At 46.5% G+C, this 16909-nt stretch overlaps 1 protein-coding gene across 1 annotated transcript in view; it reads left to right on the top strand.

Moving 5' to 3' along the window:
- The window catches only part of RAB6B (RAB6B, member RAS oncogene family), a 129244-nt gene that overhangs the window by 53017 nt on the left and 59318 nt on the right, over positions 1-16909 (top strand). Inside the window, exon 2 of the mRNA XM_073360377.1 lies at positions 13081-13139. Coding sequence (XP_073216478.1) covers positions 13081-13139 — 59 coding nt within the window. The remainder of the gene's footprint in view (positions 1-13080; positions 13140-16909) is intronic.

Genomic DNA, 16909 nt, shown 5'->3' on the forward strand with positions numbered 1-16909 from the left:
AGACTTTATTAGCACACTCCCACTTTTTGTGCCGAGGTCAGTAATAAAAAATTAAATAAGATTGGTCCCAAAACCGATCCTTGAGGAACTCCACTGGTAACTTCCCTCCAGCCTGACAGTTCACCTTTCAGTAGAACCCACTGTAGTCTCCCTGTTAACCAATTCCTTATTCACCTTTCAATTTTCATATTGATCCCCATCTTTTCCAATTTAACTAATAATTCCCCATGTGGCACAGTATCAAACGCCTTACTGAAATCTAGGTAAATTAGATCCACTGAGTTTCCTTTGTCTAAAAAAATCTGTTACTTTCTCAAAGAAGGAGATCAGGTTTGGCATGATCTACCTTTTGTAAAACCATGTTGTATTTTGTCCCATTTACCATTGACCTCAATGTCCTTAACTACCTTTTCCTTCAAAATTTTTTCCAAGACCTTGCATACTACAGATGTCAAACTAACAGGCCTGTAGTTACCCGGATCACTTTTTTTCCCTTTCTTAAAAATAGGAACTATGTTAGCAATTCTTCAGTCATACGGTACAACCCCTGAGTTTACAGATTCATTAAAAATTCTTGCTAAGGGGCTTGCAATTTCACGTGCCAATTCCTTTAATATTCTTGGATAAAGATTATCTTGGCCCCCCGATTTAGTCTCATTAACCTGTTAGAGTTTCGCTTCTACCTCAGATATGGTAATATCTACCTCCATATCCTCATTCCCATTTGTCATGCTACCATTATCCCTAAGATCCTCATTAGCCTTATTAAAGACTGAGGCAAAGTATTTGTTTAGATATTGGGCCATGCCTAGATTATCCTTAACCTCCACTTCATCCTCATTGTTTAGCGGTCCCACTTCTTCTTTCTTTGTTTTCTTCTTCTTTATATGGCTATAGATCCTTTAACTATTGGTTTTAATTCCCTTTGCAAGGTCCAACAGTACTTGACTTTTAGCCTGTTTCTCTTTAACCCTACATGTTCTGACCTCAATAAAGTAGCTTACCTTGCTGATCCCTCCCATCTTCCTTCCCAGTTCTCAACAATGGGCTTAAGAGAAATGTTGAACACATGCTAAGTACCCTGAAGCCTATTTCTGAAGTCTTGAACAAAATGCAGGGAAATCTCTGTTTTATTACTGACGCTGTTGACATTTGGAAGGAACTGAGTGAGATCTTAAAACGAGAAATATGCAAGGTCAGAGTTAAATTACAATCATTAAAAAAACAAATGGGACAAGCACTATCTCCAGCTCACTTTCTTGCAAATATTCTCACTACTCGGTACCAGGGTCAAACCTTAACTACTGAAGAAGAGGAGTTGGCTATGACATGGACATCCAGCAATCATCCCTCCATAATGCCAACTATAATAAACTTCAGAGCTGAGGGTCAACCATTCAAGAAATACATGTTTGCTGATGATGTTTTAAAAGAAAGTGAATTGGTGGAAGTCACTTAAGCACTTGGACTCAGAGACTGTTGAAGTGATAATCTCACTTTTAACATCAGTAGCTTCTTCTGCTAGTGTAGGAGAATATTTTCTTCCTTTGAACTAATTCATTCCAAACTGAGAAATAGTTTGGGACGTGTAAAAGCAGGAAAGCTTGTTTTTCTTTTTCAGCTTATGAACAAACAGGAAAATGAAGGTGAAGGTGACTCAGTTAGCTGCAGAAGCCAATATTTTAAGTTTCTCATGTTGACCTGGCTGACATAGCTGATTTAGTTTTTGTTGTCTTTTTTTTAAATACTTCATTTAACTATTTTAGTTAAAAACAATTTTAACAAAAACAAACTTGATTTTAAAAAGCTTGAATGTTTAACTAAATTCAAAATTCATATGCTTGTTTTGTTAAAATATGATATGTTTTCTGTTGAAGAAAAAAATCCCCAATACATAATATTGTTGTATTAGTTAAATAAAACAATTTAAATGTCTGTCTGGTGATGATCTCCTCCTAATACAGCATGGCAAAAAAATCCTCCAAATATTAATGATTAACCTGTTGAATTGGAGATAGTTCACCTCCCAATGACTTCATAAATATCTGCTTCAATTACCTTTGGTAAATGAAATACCCAAACAATCATTCATTTTCTGATATAGCTGTAAAACTAATCTGAAAAGTTTTCAAAATAAATCATTTAAAAATGTATAGTGTGTACCTTCTAAAAATGAAACCGACATCTATCTCTGAGTTGTGAAGAATATGTATGAAGGTTATAACAACCGACAAGAATGCACTTTTATGTAGAAATCCATGATTAAATCGAGTCTTCCTGACTAGTGATTTAAATCAATTTGATTTAAATCAAATCCACCCTATTTTGTATAATGGATGGGTGGATAAAATAGTCAAAGCTAGAGGTTTTTTCAGAAGACTAGGGGTCTTTTTGCTGAAGCCTAATGTGATTAGCCAGTGGCATGCGACCCAGATCCTCTGCATGGGCACAGGCGAAAGGAAGGCCTGCCCTCATCCATTGGTGGGATGAGGAAAGGAGTAATACACGACCAGCTGACAGTGAGCAATTCCAGGAGGCGTTCATCACCTGGTGCTCCTGGTGGCTTACTGTCCCTTCCCCTCCCCTTCAGGACCCAGTCTGTTGTGTGCACACAGCGCAGGCCATTGCTCAGCTGATAAGCTGATGAGGGTGTGACGAAGTTCCCTGTCCTCTGAAGTGGGGCATTTAGCTTGCTGCCTCCTCCTAATAAATTAGAACAAACGCTGGCTATGGGCTGACCTGATAGGCAGGCAGAGCCTGGAACCCCGCGCAGTCCTGGCCTCATTAGAATGCTGATAATGATTATCATTTATCCTCTGACAAGCTCTTGGGCCTGTTTTTCCTCTGGAGAGTCATCCTCTGTCACAAGGGAGCTGCCTCTGTCTTCCACTGCAAGGAGGATCTGCATATCTCCAACTCAGAGGTCTCCCCTGCATAGGGAGCTGTGGCCACAGCTCTAATTCCCAGGATGGTTTCTCTTTCTCCTGGAGAAGGGTAGCTGAGTCCAGTGCTTAATTTGTGCCGGGGCTGAGCCCTGGCACCTCTGGGCTTGGCAGTTCAGAACCCCAGAACCTCTGGGCTTCCTGCATGAATTATGAAAGTTAAAAAAAGTTGTTTGAGTCCCATGCCAGGGCCCCCGCTCAGCCTCTTTCATTACAAATTAAGCACTGGTTGAGTCCATACATCTGATCCCAAAGGTACCATCCTGGGCCTCTTCTACTAGAAGTAGAACTGGTTAAAAAAAAAAAAAAAAAAAAGTAGGTTTCCCCCCCCAAATGAAAAAGGGTTTTGACACCTAATAGAAAAATTTGGCTGTGATCAAATTTTTTTGATTTTACTGAAAGTTTCTTGGCAAAGGAAAACCAGTTTTGTTTAGTGTTGACTGAAAATGGTTGTTACTTCCATTTTTGAAAACTGAAAATAATTTGAAGGTTTGATTTTCAGATGGGAGGGGGGGCGGAGTTCCTCTCCCTTCCCCACTCACACTTTTCCTGTGGGGAAGATTAAATGAAAAAGGAGCAGGGCAGAAGTAACCCAAAAAACAAAAGGAAAATTTCAGCTCAAAAGAAATATTTTTGTTTAGCTTCACTTTACTTTTGGTCAGAAAATCAACAATTTCCACAAAATTTGGAAGGAAATGAATTCTTTCTTCGTTTCCGTCCAGATTTTTTGAAGAAACTACTGTGGATGCTTTGACCAACGCTCCTTGTGAGGTTTTTCCTTCCTGAGTTCAGAAGATGCTGCCTCCATTACTGAGCTGGTGTAATTCCTGATTGCTTGAGCTGATGCTCAGTTTACGGAGGCAGAAGACGTTGGCGGTGGGTAAAGAGGCCAGAGGAGGCTAAACCTCCCCAAACAGACCACCCCTGCCTTTGGAGCACTCCGCCGCTGAAAGGATGAGCGCCCCAGCCATGGCCCCACCTGCACTCCTCCACCCTGAGGCCCCGCTCCAACTCATCTTCTCTCCCCTCCCCCCCGCCCGCCCAGGCTCTGCCTCTTTCCATCTCTGCTCTGCCCGCATGTGGGCCTTGTGGGAGGGGGTGAAGAGGTGTGCATGAGTGGGGGGATCAAGGGAGGGGGTGACGATCAGCGGGCGGGGAGGGCCCTGGAGAGGGGGTTGAGTGGGACTGGGGATGGAGCATGGGCAGCACTTTGGGAGGAAGGAGGCTGAGTGGGGGCGGGCCTTGGAGCAGGGCCATGGTCCAGGCACGTGCCACCTCCCCCAATGGAGGAGTCCCGTACCGACCCTGGAAGAAAGTGAAGAAGATTCTGGAGCCAGGGTAGAACTCTGGAGTCTGACTGTGATTGCTGTGATGATTCCCTAGCCTCATGGTTGCAGCTGTTGGAATCTCTCCGTCACATAGCTAATGTATTAGACACTGGGAGCACTAGGAACTGGACTGAAAAGCAGGACAGGGACTAAAATGGTTTGTTCAGTTTTCTGCTGTGAACTTCTTTTCTGGATCATTCTGAGAGCTTGCCTCAAAATCCCTCTAAGGCACATGATTGCCACTCTGTGAGCCAACCTGCATGGGGCACCTAATGGAAATGCTAGTGGCACCCCCCTTCCAGAGACCAAACGCATCATCTCAGCAATGTAGCCACAGTCTCTCTGAGGGAGGTCCTGGAACGCTGCAGCACCAAGCCATCTGGTTGCACCCCATTACTAAGGGCAGTCAAGCTGGAAGGCAAAATATGATCCATCTCTCTGAATTATGGTCCCGTCATAGACCCTAGAACCACCCTAGAACCAGTGCTAGCAAAACCCGACAGGATCTTATCCCCCTGGTATAGCTGGGTGCACAACACGCAGGGAATTAGCATATTTAATTAAAGGAGTACTTGTGGCACCTTAGAGACTAACCAATTTATTTGAGCATGAGCTTTCGTGAGCTACAGCTCACTTCATCGCTTCACCTTAGTCTCTAAGGTGCCACAAGTACTCCTTTTCTTTTTGCGAATACAGACTAACATGGCTGTTACTCTGAAACCTGTCATATTTAATTAAAGTGCCTGATGAATGGCATTACATAGTTTCTTAATTAACATCTATGTCCTCAGATGATGGCTTTAAATTAAAGAGTTTTTTCAACATTTCCCCTTTTACTGTGCAGTTAGTACAACCTGGAAGACTTTCATTATTGTGGGGGCTGGGAAAAGCTAGATTTTCAGTCAGTCCTCAACACTGCAGCATGGAGATGGAAGAGCTGCAGTCCCAGCAGCTGTCTGCTTTAGGGAGCCATTTACATGATACTTTGGGTGAATGGCACACTCCTGTTACATGGGGCTCTGCTAGCAGGGTGGGCACCAGCACTTCCCAAGCCTGTGAGTAAAAGGACGGGCAAACTGAAGCGTCCATTTTCTATGGACGTACTGTGATGAGCTGAGTCAGTGGGTATTCCTCTGCCAGACATCCATGTGAGCGTGCACCAAAGTGAGGCATTAATTTGTCGTGGTACTGGTATTTTGCAGTAGTTTATGTATGGCTGTGTCCACAAAGGTCTATGTGATTTTCAGATACTTGAGAAGCTGGGATGGTCTGCTCTCCAAAGACCTCGTCACCTGTGGACAAACTGACAGACCGAGGTTACAGAAAGGGGGACAACAACCCGGCAGTGTTGTAGGGCTTTTTGATTTCATAAACTGTTCAACTGAGGAGTGTAAGCTTAACAGTGCCCTGCGTGTTCTGTGGCTTTAGTACCTTCCAGTACATCCCTCTCTTTCAGGGCAAATGAGACTTTAGCTTGTAGGTCCAGTCCTAGCCTTGGTACCACTGGTAATCTTCTCAGGGGTCCCTTTGTGCCATGTCCTTGCTGGCTAGCTGTGTTAGTAGGTCCCATGCCCTTTGTTCAGCAGACCCTATCAGGGAGTGTCGGACTACAAGTCTCCACGCGTCAACCCAGAGGCCCTGTGTATCTGGCTCCTTCCACAGCGTAATCCCAGGATGGGCCATGCCTCAGTTGTCTCTTCTGCCTGTGACAGAGCCTGTGCTGCAACCAGTGGCTGCTCCCCTCCCCCCGCCTCGACCTTCTTCCCTCCTCTCTGTGCCTGCCCTTGGCTGAACCTGCGCCCAGAACACCTGATGCCTGGCTCCCTAGACGTGGTCAGTTCCCTTCTCCTAGGTTCCCCTGCTCAGCCTGTACTCAGCCTTCTCCTAGGTTCCCCCTGTACTCAGCCTGTACTCCTCCACTATGTCCGTTCTCAGATGCATCTGTGTGCAGAGAGTGCTCTTTCTTAGGATCGAAGCAGGCAAACACTTGGTGATACTGATCATTCTCTTGTGTCCCAGCCCTCTGTGTTCTGGAAAGCCGGGCTCTGGTGCTTAGCCTGAAGAAATCCAGTGTCTTGGTTTAGCAGCTTTTGTAGTAATGCATCTCAAGCAAGTTTGATGCATAGTTGGACAGGTGAGTAAACATACTGTAATGAACCTGCCAGCTCATTGTGGGGCAGTTCTGCACCCAGCCAGCAAACAGCCCCTTAGTCTCCAAGATACGGCAATGGAAAGTGCAAGCTGAGGGCAGGAAGGCTGCCTGAGAGCAGGGGAGCAGCCTGGGAAGTGACTGGGATGGGAAAGCTGGGCAGCAGGTGACTTGCGGTTGGGACTGAGAGGCTGAGAGCTGAAGGAGAGACACTGCTTCTGGCATGGGCCAGTAATAGCCACAACAGGGGCACAGTGGGGCGGGATTACACAAGACCATTACCTGTGTACTACACTGCCCCTAGGGGCCTGGTTGGGGACTGCAGGCAGAAGCACAGTGAAGAGACTGTCACCTTTAAAACCCTGTACCATACTGCCCCTAGGGGCTGGGTTGGGAGCTGCCATTTAGATTTTTTTTGTTGTAATTGCTATACAGTTGTGCCCCAGGGCAGGGGTTCTCAGGAAAAAAAAATTTGGTGGCCTCAGAGTGCAGTCACCAACTCTTGCTGGTGGCTGCTCTCACACTTTTTCCTAAAACATGTAATTAGCTTTAGAAAAAACAAATAAATATGCACATATACACGTCCAAATAATTGTAATTAATTTATTGCTAGCTAGTAAGTCCCTTGTGAAAAGTGATATTAACAAACATACAAGTAGCACTTTTCACAGAAGACTTATTCAGCCCTGCCAATCCTGGGGACTAATTAAGCCCTGGATGGGAGGCCAGGGGAGGCATGTGGGGCCAACAGGGAGGGAGAGGACTCCCTACTTTGGCCCCCCTCCCCCAGCCCAGGAGGCTGTGGCCTTAAGAAAGGTCCTTGGTGGTTGCATGCGGCCACAGTGGCCACATTTGAGAAATGCTGCCCTAGAGTATTTGCACTTTGTATTTCTGGCTCATCTAATAAAGGAATGTTATCTTCACAATGTGTGTTCAGGCCTGGGTTCTGGTAGAGCCTGGTGCTTGGAGCTTCTGCCATACTTGTCTCCAAGCTCCTGGTTCACCAGCATGCTATAGACATCAGAAGGGACTGGCATATAACCTCCTGCAATGGGTGATTATTATTATTATTATTTATTTGTATTACCATAGCACCTAAGAACCCCAGGCATGGATCAGAGCCCCATTGTGCTAGGTGCTGTACAAAGCCAGAACAGAAAGACAGTCCCTGCCCCAGGGAGTTTATAATCTAGGTATAAGACAAGAGACAATAGTTCAGACAGACAGACGGGGGAGTACAAGTAAACAATGAAGCAGTATTGGTCAGCATGACAGGCAGCAGTCTCTGCACTACAACAGCCCCAGCATTCTCAAATGTTCCGTAGGCCTCATGGCAAAGGAGGGTTTTGGAGGAGGAGAGGGAGGTGGCTTGGCGCTCCTCCCAAGTGTGAGGGGCAGCCTGACAGAAAGGTCTTATTTGAAAATGTACCAAGACGGTGATGGACGCCAGCATCATGGGCTAATCAGAGGCTTGAGAGCAAATGAGAGATGAGAGGTAGGGTGGGGAATGACCGTGAAGGGCCTTGGGAGTGAAGACAAGCAGCATATGTTTGATGCGATGGAGAAGAGGGAGCCAGTGGAGGAATTCAAGGAGAGGGGTGACACAGTCAAAGCAGTGGGCTAGGAAAATTATCTTTGCAGCTACATTCTGAATGGATCTGAGTGGGGCATGGTTGCATTTGCCTCTGCATGACTCTGGGGCACTTCCGTATTCATTATCATGCTGATTTTACTTTGGCCAGGTCGGATCCCATATGGAGCCAGGTACTGTCTGAAAGAATTGGCTTTGGGAAAGCAGGTTGTGTCGTTGCCTGAGCTGAGACATAGTACACACCTTTCGCAAGTGGCTGCTGAACACAGCATGAAAGGGTTACATTGTGTTCTACTTTGGAGCCATCAGATCTAGGCTGCCGCTCCAGCTTCAATGAGTCCCTCCTGTGTCTCATCAGGCTTGCATCTAATACAGTCCTGTTGTCAAAATCAGACCAAGGGACTTGTACTAGCAGAATTCTTTGTTCAGAGTGGTTAGTCTTGGTGACGGAAGTAGAGCTGTCAACATTTTTTTACCAGAAATGAGCTATGTTCTCCCCTCCACCCACCCCCCCAAAAAAAATAGACGTAAAAGTTTTTCATTTAATGCAAAATGTTTGCCTTTAAATTTTTTTTTGGAGGGGATGGGTAAATTTTATTAAAAACAATTACTTCAAATATCAAAATAGTTGTTGCAATGTTTTGTTTACCAAAAATCAAGCTTTTGCTAAACAAAAGAAGTTAACAACCATTTTGATGTTTTTTGAGAATATTTTCCAAAAAAAATTTAAATTGGAAAAAAATTCAGGAAAAATACTCTGGGTATTCTAAATGGTTCTATTTCAAACCTTTGGAAATGAAGGGAATTTCAAAACATTAAAATTTTTCATGTACGTTTCCATTTCTTCACACCCGTTTAATTGCTCAATATTTTGACTTTGAATCTACCTTTCTGATGCCAGGAGCACCAGTGACCCTTTGTGTAACATTTGTTAAGACTGAGAAAGATTCATGTGGATGTTTTTACCATTTTCTTAAGATTTTTGCAGTTCCAGACTGAGTGAATTTGTCTGCTTAGGGCTTTTTTACATCTAGTGAGCTAACCAAAAATGTGGTTTCTGGCCTGGTTGAAGCTTAAAAATTAGCCTGACCTAGCTAGGTTGCTCAGGGCTGTGAAAAATTACATACCCTGAGCACCGTAGTTAGAACCAACCCAATCGCTGGTGCAGATGTCAGCGGCAGAATTCTTTAGCAGCCATAGTGTAGATTTGCCCTCTATCATGCTCCAGTAATAAGTCCTGAATGTGCCATGTGATCCGATTCCTGTTTGTGGCACCCAAATACTACCTTTCTGGATGCATAGGAGTGGCTCAGGTCACAATGAAAGGAATAGTTTTTCCTTTGGGGAGCAGCCCAGTTCCTTTGAAAATGTCTGCCTATTCTAAGAATACTGAGGGGTTAGCCCCAGCTGCAGCTACCCATTGTGATGTTCCCTTGGTGTTATCTGGACTGGTGATCTGCTAGGTCACTCCAATCCTTGACTCTGGGAGCCAGCCTTACCCTGCTGTGCTGTGAGAATCCCCACTCCCGGGCTGTTCATGCACAGCCTCTGGCATGTAAGCTGCTCCCAGTTCTGTGAGTGAGCACATTTGGTCAGTTTAAGGAATAGCTCCACTGCCACTTGTGACGTGTTGGTCAGAGCGAGCAGCACACTGGCCAGCAGTTCAGGATCCATTCCTGCAGCCTAAAAGAGGCAGGGCGCGCAGTACACAAACTGTTGAAAGATGGCGCCAAATGCGGATGGAAGCACAGGGTTTGCTGGGATGTGAAGCAAGGCATCATGGGGCATTGGCACTGGACAGAATGCCCCACGACCTCCTCCACCTTCCCACAAGCCTTAGCGGCAGAAGAGAAAGAGGTGCTCTGTGGGATAGCTGCTCAGTGTGCACCGCTCCAAATAGCGCTGCAAGTGCTGCAAGTGTGAACATGCTGTTGTGCAGGCAGCTAGCAGTGTGAACACACAACAGCGGTTTTCTTTCTGCACTCTCTGAGCGACGCTGTAACTGCCAGCTCTGTAACTTTGCCAGTGTAGATGTGCCCAGAGAGCATGGCAAACATCTCTCCCTTTTATCATGTCCTTTCTTCCCTCTTGGCTTTGCCCCCCCCCCCCCCCCCGCTTCAGAGTCAGGTGAGCATTACCTCATCGCAGTCCCAAACTGACCAAGGGAAGGGGGGTGACTCCCTCGAGAGTCCAACAGATCCTTTGTTGCTGCTTAGGGCAGTGTCCTTTGTTCCTGTGAGGCTGGGCTGGGTTTGTCCCATATATGTCCTGATGAGGTGTGAACTGCCCCTCTGCTCTTAGAGAGTTTTGCCTGGGCTTGTCCTAAGCTATGAGGACACATTTTCAGCCTGGTAACTATATACCTGAAATTACAACCTATAACATTACTATAACAACAATGCTCAGTGCATCATGAGCCTTCTGGAGACACCCGACTTGACGAACTTTGCATTGGATACCACACAATCATATTATAAGGATGAACATGGGGGTGCAGGCTGCTCCCCGGAGGTCCAGATTATCACACCCAAAGTTCCAGTTTTATCAACTGAAGTTCTAAATGGAATCCCAAGACTGAGCCCACAACTCAGATTCGAGTCTTCAGTTGATATTTGTGTGGTTGCTTTTCAGCGTGCTTTATGCCTTGTGTTTTAAACTCCACAGGTCATTAGTGTGCTTCTGTGGGATTTGGGCTTGGAGTCTGCAGAATGTTTTTTGGGTTATAATGTTTGCTTGGACTTTAGGTGTTGTTTTCAAATCGAACTATGTGAGTCTAATGGGATATCAGCAACTGCTTGACTTATGTCTGAACTGTTGTTTACTTCACCAATGTTAGTGCTTACTGTGAATCAATAGAAATCTTATTGCTCTGGAACCTTTGTTCCCTTTCATCTTTGGTCAGTAAGGCACCAGGCCTTGGTGAGACTAGATCTGTGTATGTGGGTAGCAGAAAGAACTCTGTATTCTGGCCGTGGGGGAAGGGAAGGGAACAATGATTGATTGCTCATGAGTAAGGCTGTGTGTCTGTCATGGAGGACCTCTGTGACTTCTGCAGCGGCCAGTGTGGCTGGCTCCGGGGCTGCCTGAGCAGATCAGGCAGCCCCTGGGCCAGCAGCACTGACCGCTGTGCTTTTGGGGAGGGGTGCAGCGGAAAATCGGGGGGATCTAGGGCCTAATCTTAAAACCACTGAAGTCAATGGCGGTCTTTCCATTGGCTCAGGAACAGAGTGTTAAATTTCTGAGTCACAAAACAATCCATCCAGTGTCTCTGAGCCACATAATACTCAGCACCATAGACGCTGCACATGCCCTGCGTGTGCCGTCTGCTAAATCCATATTTCACCTGGCATGGGCCCACAGCTTTGCACCACACAATGTCATGCCTGCACCAATAGCTGACCAAGTTCATTGTCTACTCCAGGCACTTGCAGCGGGAGGTTTGCATCATGATGGGTGAACCTTAAAAGAGCGAGAGATTGTCTTGGAAAGGGTCCCTGCTCAGCAGACACCATTCTGAATTCTCCAACGGCTTTTGAATATAAGTGCACGCTAGGGACCTAATTCCCTCTGAAAATTAATATTTTGACATTCAAAATAACTAGCCCTGCATAGGAGAGGGAATTATCATTGTGCCATTTAATCGGAATCACTAACGATGCCAGATTGGGTGCATTATTCTTCTCTTCAAAGGAAGAGAAGTCAATCACATAGAGAAGGCCAGATCATCAGCTGGTGTAAATCAACATACTCTGATTTTCACCCCCCAAGGGCCTGGCCCAGCATGACCAAGTTCTTTCAAAAGAAAACCCCACAACTATCGTAAGGGTCTTAATACAGACATGGGAGAGTGTGGAAGGGGAGAGCCAGAGCTGTGGTTGCATCCTCTGAAAATGACACCTACATCTGGTGGAGTAAAGACAGCGGCACACTCTGAGTACAGCTGGCTGACCGAGAGAGGTGGCAGTGGTTTACTGAGACTTAACCTCAGTAACCTAGGGGGGAGGGATAGCTCTGTGGTTTGAGCATTGGCCTGCTAAACCCAGGGTTGTGAGTTCAATCCTTGAGGGGGCCATTTAGGGATCTGGGGCAAAAATTGGGGATTGGTCCTGCTTTGAGCAGGGGGTTGGACTAGATGACCTCCTCAGGTCCCTTCCAACCCTGGTATTCTATGATTCTATTATTTCAGGCATGATTCTTTTATAAGCTAATGTACAAACTGCGCATTGGTCTCAAGCTTTTGGGGGAGGTTTAGGTTGGATATTAGGAAAAACTTTTTCACAAGGAGGGTGGTGAAACACTGGAATGCGTTACCTAGGGAGGTGGTGAAATCTCCTTCCTTAGATATTTTTAAGGTCAGGCTTGACAAAGCCCTGGCTGGGATGATTTAGTTGGGGATTGGTCCTGCTTCGAGCAGGGGGTTGGACTAGATGACCTCCTGAGGTCCCTTCCAACCCTGATATTCTATGATTCTATATGAACAGAGATGCACTGAACCTCTGCGGTTGGTGGGGTGAAGTGCACAGCCCCCGGGGGAGAAAAGTTTGCTTACTTTCCATTCCAGTGACCTTGTGCACTGCTGGCAGTGAGGGAATATCACACAGGTGGAAATATCCTCAGAGCAGGCTTGTTACTTTGCAGAACAATAATGCTCTGACATCACAGGAGTTAGAGATGTGGCTAATTTTACATAGCCACAGCTACAGATCTAGGACACATGCCTTTCTTCTAACACCACTGTCCCCAAACCAGCCTTTATATTCACAAATTCTGTGACCCCCCCCCCGCCTATGGACGGGTATTGAGAGCTGTATGACTTTAAAGGGATGCTCTGTTTTACTTCCCCCTAAGAATGTAAAGCAGAAGAATAATGGGCCCAGGCCTACGCCCCTTGACCCACAGGAATATTCTTATCAGTCAGTGGGTTGCTCTCTGCTGTGTGGGTGTACAAGGAGATGCCTGGGGTTAACATGAGCTTTTCTTGTCTCCTTTTTGTCTGTGATCTTTAAAAGAAAGTGAAGGGCCTGACTGTGAACTTCTACACCTAATCCCTTGTTCCTTCTTCTCTTGCAGTTGGGAAGACATCCCTGATCACAAGGTTTATGTATGACAGTTTTGACAATACATATCAGGTGAGACCCTTTTTCCATTTCTGGATCTGGAGTGACAGTAACCCAAATGCACCGCCTACTCCCTGTCAATCCCCAGTCATGTTCTGTGCACAGCGTCAGACCCACTTGGAGCAGAAATAAGCTCTCTTTCTTCAGAAGTGGGAAATGGACATGTGAACACGGCCCACTTATGACTCCTCGTATAGCCCGGCACTGAGATCTAGACTATAGCACTGTTTATTTTCAATGGCGCCTACATATTTGCATCCAATTTTTTGTGCATGAATGAAATCAGCAGGGTCTGCTGGGGAACGCTTCTGCCTAGCAACCCAAAATGGGTGTAGTGGTGTGAGCACATGCACTTGTGTTGCAAACTGGCTACCAACGGGCTTTCCAGTGGTGAATGACGTGCATGCACTTCGGCTACTCTTTACATTCCCCATTCTCCGCAGTAGCTGGCATTGGCGCATTTTGCAACCATCATGACATAGTCAGTCTATACATTTTGTGGAGTTCTCTAATTTATGCAGATAGTGTCTATAATTTCACAGGGATTGTTTTGAGTTCTAGGTGTGTAATGAGAAGTAAACTGTGTGATCGCCTCAGACTTTCCAAGTTCTACACTGATGCTGTTGCCAAAATGCAGGGGGCATGATTCTCTTCTTGCTTTGGTGTAAATTAGGAGTAACTCCACTGAAGTCAGTGTAAAGCTGAGGAGAATCAGGACTAAGTTCTTCATATCCTAACTCTGCTTTTACACTAGAGTCTTCCTGAATTAGCTTGGGACCCCAAAGACAGATTGGGTTTCTCTTTCCTTTCATTGTGCATTCAGGCAAAGGGATTTCTCAGCCTTTATTTCCTTTTCTTGTGTGTTGAACAACATCCCCCTGGGGCTAGTGAACAACATGTAACTCAATCTAGACTTCCCCTTTCACTGGCATCTCCACCTTTCCTGGGTTTGTTTCTCTCAGGAGGGATTTGCCCTTGGGGCAAGCAGTCGACCCAAGCTATATGAAATGTAGTTTAGCTGCGAGAGAATGGTATCGATCACAACGTGTGTCTGCTAGCAGCTTCCATTGCAGAGGAGCCAAAATGTGACCTTTCAAGCAATGCATGGCCTGAAAGCCCCATCTGCATGTGAACCCCATCAGAGGCATTTTCCTGTCTGTAGGTCTCCTCCTTCTCTGAGTATGCAGGTGTGAGCTGCCCTGATTGTGCACTTCGCCAAGGTATCTTGGCCCTGAAATGGAGGGTTCACCTTTGTTAGGGAGGAGTGACTGTGCCATTGATGGTGATGAAACCGTGGACAGCTCTCACGAGGGGCCAGACTCTGGTGCCCCTCTCGTGGTGACCGGTACTGTGCTCCATGGGTTCTCCGCAGAAGTCAATGGGACTGCTCAGCATGCGTGTAACTCACTGGGTCAGTGTGCATCACACGTCCCCCTCTGTGCCTGATCCACAGAGCGAGCCTCTCTGTTGCCGCCCCAGGGAGAGAGCCCTGCTCCTTTGCATATGCAGGAGAGACTCAGGTCCTTGTGGTGGGGTCTCCCTGCTTTGCTAGGTTGTTCTGACCTCTGACACCCTCTGAGGAGGCAGGAAGTTGCCCAGCGATTGCTCCAAAACCCAGCTCTCTCCCAGCGCCCTGACTGGACAGGACCTCAGTGTCATTGTAAAGAACAGTCAGTGGGAGCAGATGTACCTCACTCAGTTACAAATGGCCTCGGCAGACCAGGTACAGCAGCTCCTGCCCTTTGGCTGTAGCTGGTTGGTATGTCTGGGGAAGGCTCGCAGGAGCCACATGCTCCAGCTGCTCTTTGGCTTGCCGCTGAAGTATCTGTGTTGTCCTATCTCAAGTGGCATCCCTCAGCCCCATTTGCAGAAGAGCTGGCAGCAGGGACAAGATTTCCTGCTAGCCCTCCAGCCAGCTCGTGCTCAGAGGTCAGCTGCCTGTCTATCCCCAGCCAGGTTTCCAGAGGTAGGGCCTGCCTTCACAGCACAGCTGCTGATATGTGGAGTGGGAGTGTCACCCATTTTGCTCAGAGGGTCCCTGGTTTGATCCCCAGTGTGTCAGCTGCAGTGATGGTCATTGCACAAGGAGAGCAGATGCTGGCCCCACACGACTAGCATGGCCTAACCCAAAGGGAGTCAGTCAGGGCAGAGAAGCAATCATCCCAGGAACAGCTGGAGAGCCCTTAAGGAGCAGGACATAGGTGTTAGATATCGCAGAGCCGCCCAAGAGGTGGGGAAGCCCTGCAGCTGGACTGAAGGAACTGTCTGGGAGAACCAGAGCAATCCAGGTAGCACAGTGCAACTGGAAAGCTGCCTGGAGTCCAGAGCAGCTGGGGGTTCCCTTGGGGTCATGGAATCCCCCAGTGGTGCTCCACCCATCATTGGTCCTGTAGTTAATCTGTGCTATGCCAGGGGCCAGTCTGGTCCCCACCCTACCCCAGGATCAAGGGAGCGGAAAGGTGGCTTGGAACTGCACTGAAGGTGGGTCCAGCCCCTCTGAGGATTCTGTCCTCTGTGTTCTCTCAGTTGCTGGTTGGTCCACTGTGAACCAGGCTGGGTTAAGATCTGTACATAAAATAACAGCCACCCAATGCCAAGTGACAGGATCCTGTACCGAGCCCAGTTTCCCTGTGCTAATGAAGAGAACAGACATTTCCTAAATGGCATTTATTGACCTGGGGCTCTGAGGGGCAAGAACTGCTGTATCTATGGGACTGTGTTTGGGAGCAGGATTGCTGAGTGTCTGGAGAAGTCTCTCTGTGCAGACGAGAAGGGAGGATACTGAAACAAAGAAACCAGAGGAGAGGTGTGACAGACCCCTGGGTACAACCTGAAACTGTGGGACCGCTATGCTGCCTTTACTCTCTAGCCTGGGCTGTCTCTTACAATGCTATGCCAGTGACAAGCAGCAGACCCTTCCAGGTGCTGCTGTTATCACTCATCCAACAACATGCAGAGACACACCAAGCTAAATTGCATGAATGCTCTCTAAGCACTCATGAATTATACACAGGGAAACACCAGCAAATCCCCCCAGCCTTGCACCCCAGGAATGTACCAATTTTATACTGCTCAAGACCTTCTCTTGAACAATGCAAGCTCACTAATTAGTTTGCTACTTCATTAGAGGATAGTGGACATGCACCAGCCTTTGTAACCTAAGTAGATCCCCCAAGCACTTAGGACAAACTCACTGGTTCAGATTAAAATACGTTTATTAACTACAGAAAGATAGATTTTAAGTGATTATAAGAGGTAGGGATAAAGGTCAGAGAATGTTACATAAGAAATAGAAAGTAAACACGCATTCTAAATTTTAAACTTTGTCATACCAAGCAAGAGTTGAATCAAGCAGTTTTTCTCACCCCACTAAGCATTGTAAGCAGTTCACAGATTTTAATACACAGGCAGAATTCTCTGCTTAGCCTGGGACCAATCTCCCCAGTTCAGTGTCTTTTTCTTCCAAAATTTCATGTTGCCTTCAGAATAGGTGGGGGAGGAGAGAATCTCATGGTGCCACTGTCCTTTATTTCATACCCTCAGTTCATGTGCCTGGAAAAATACTGGCTCAAACATGGAGTCAAGCATCACATGTCCCGAGGCCTTCCTGAGTCACAGAGTTAAGCAAGTGCCATTGTGTGTAGCTGGAGCAAGTGCTTTTATTGAATTGTATCTCTCTTGTTTACAATTCCCCTGCTGGTCAATGGCTGGTCACTGGGTGTGGGTCACCTCGTTTGAGACTCACAACCTATTTCAAATAACAACCATATACCAAAATCTCG

The sequence above is a fragment of the Lepidochelys kempii genome, chromosome 9 (assembly GCF_965140265.1).
Source record: "Lepidochelys kempii isolate rLepKem1 chromosome 9, rLepKem1.hap2, whole genome shotgun sequence".
Lineage (NCBI taxonomy): Eukaryota > Metazoa > Chordata > Testudines > Cheloniidae > Lepidochelys > Lepidochelys kempii.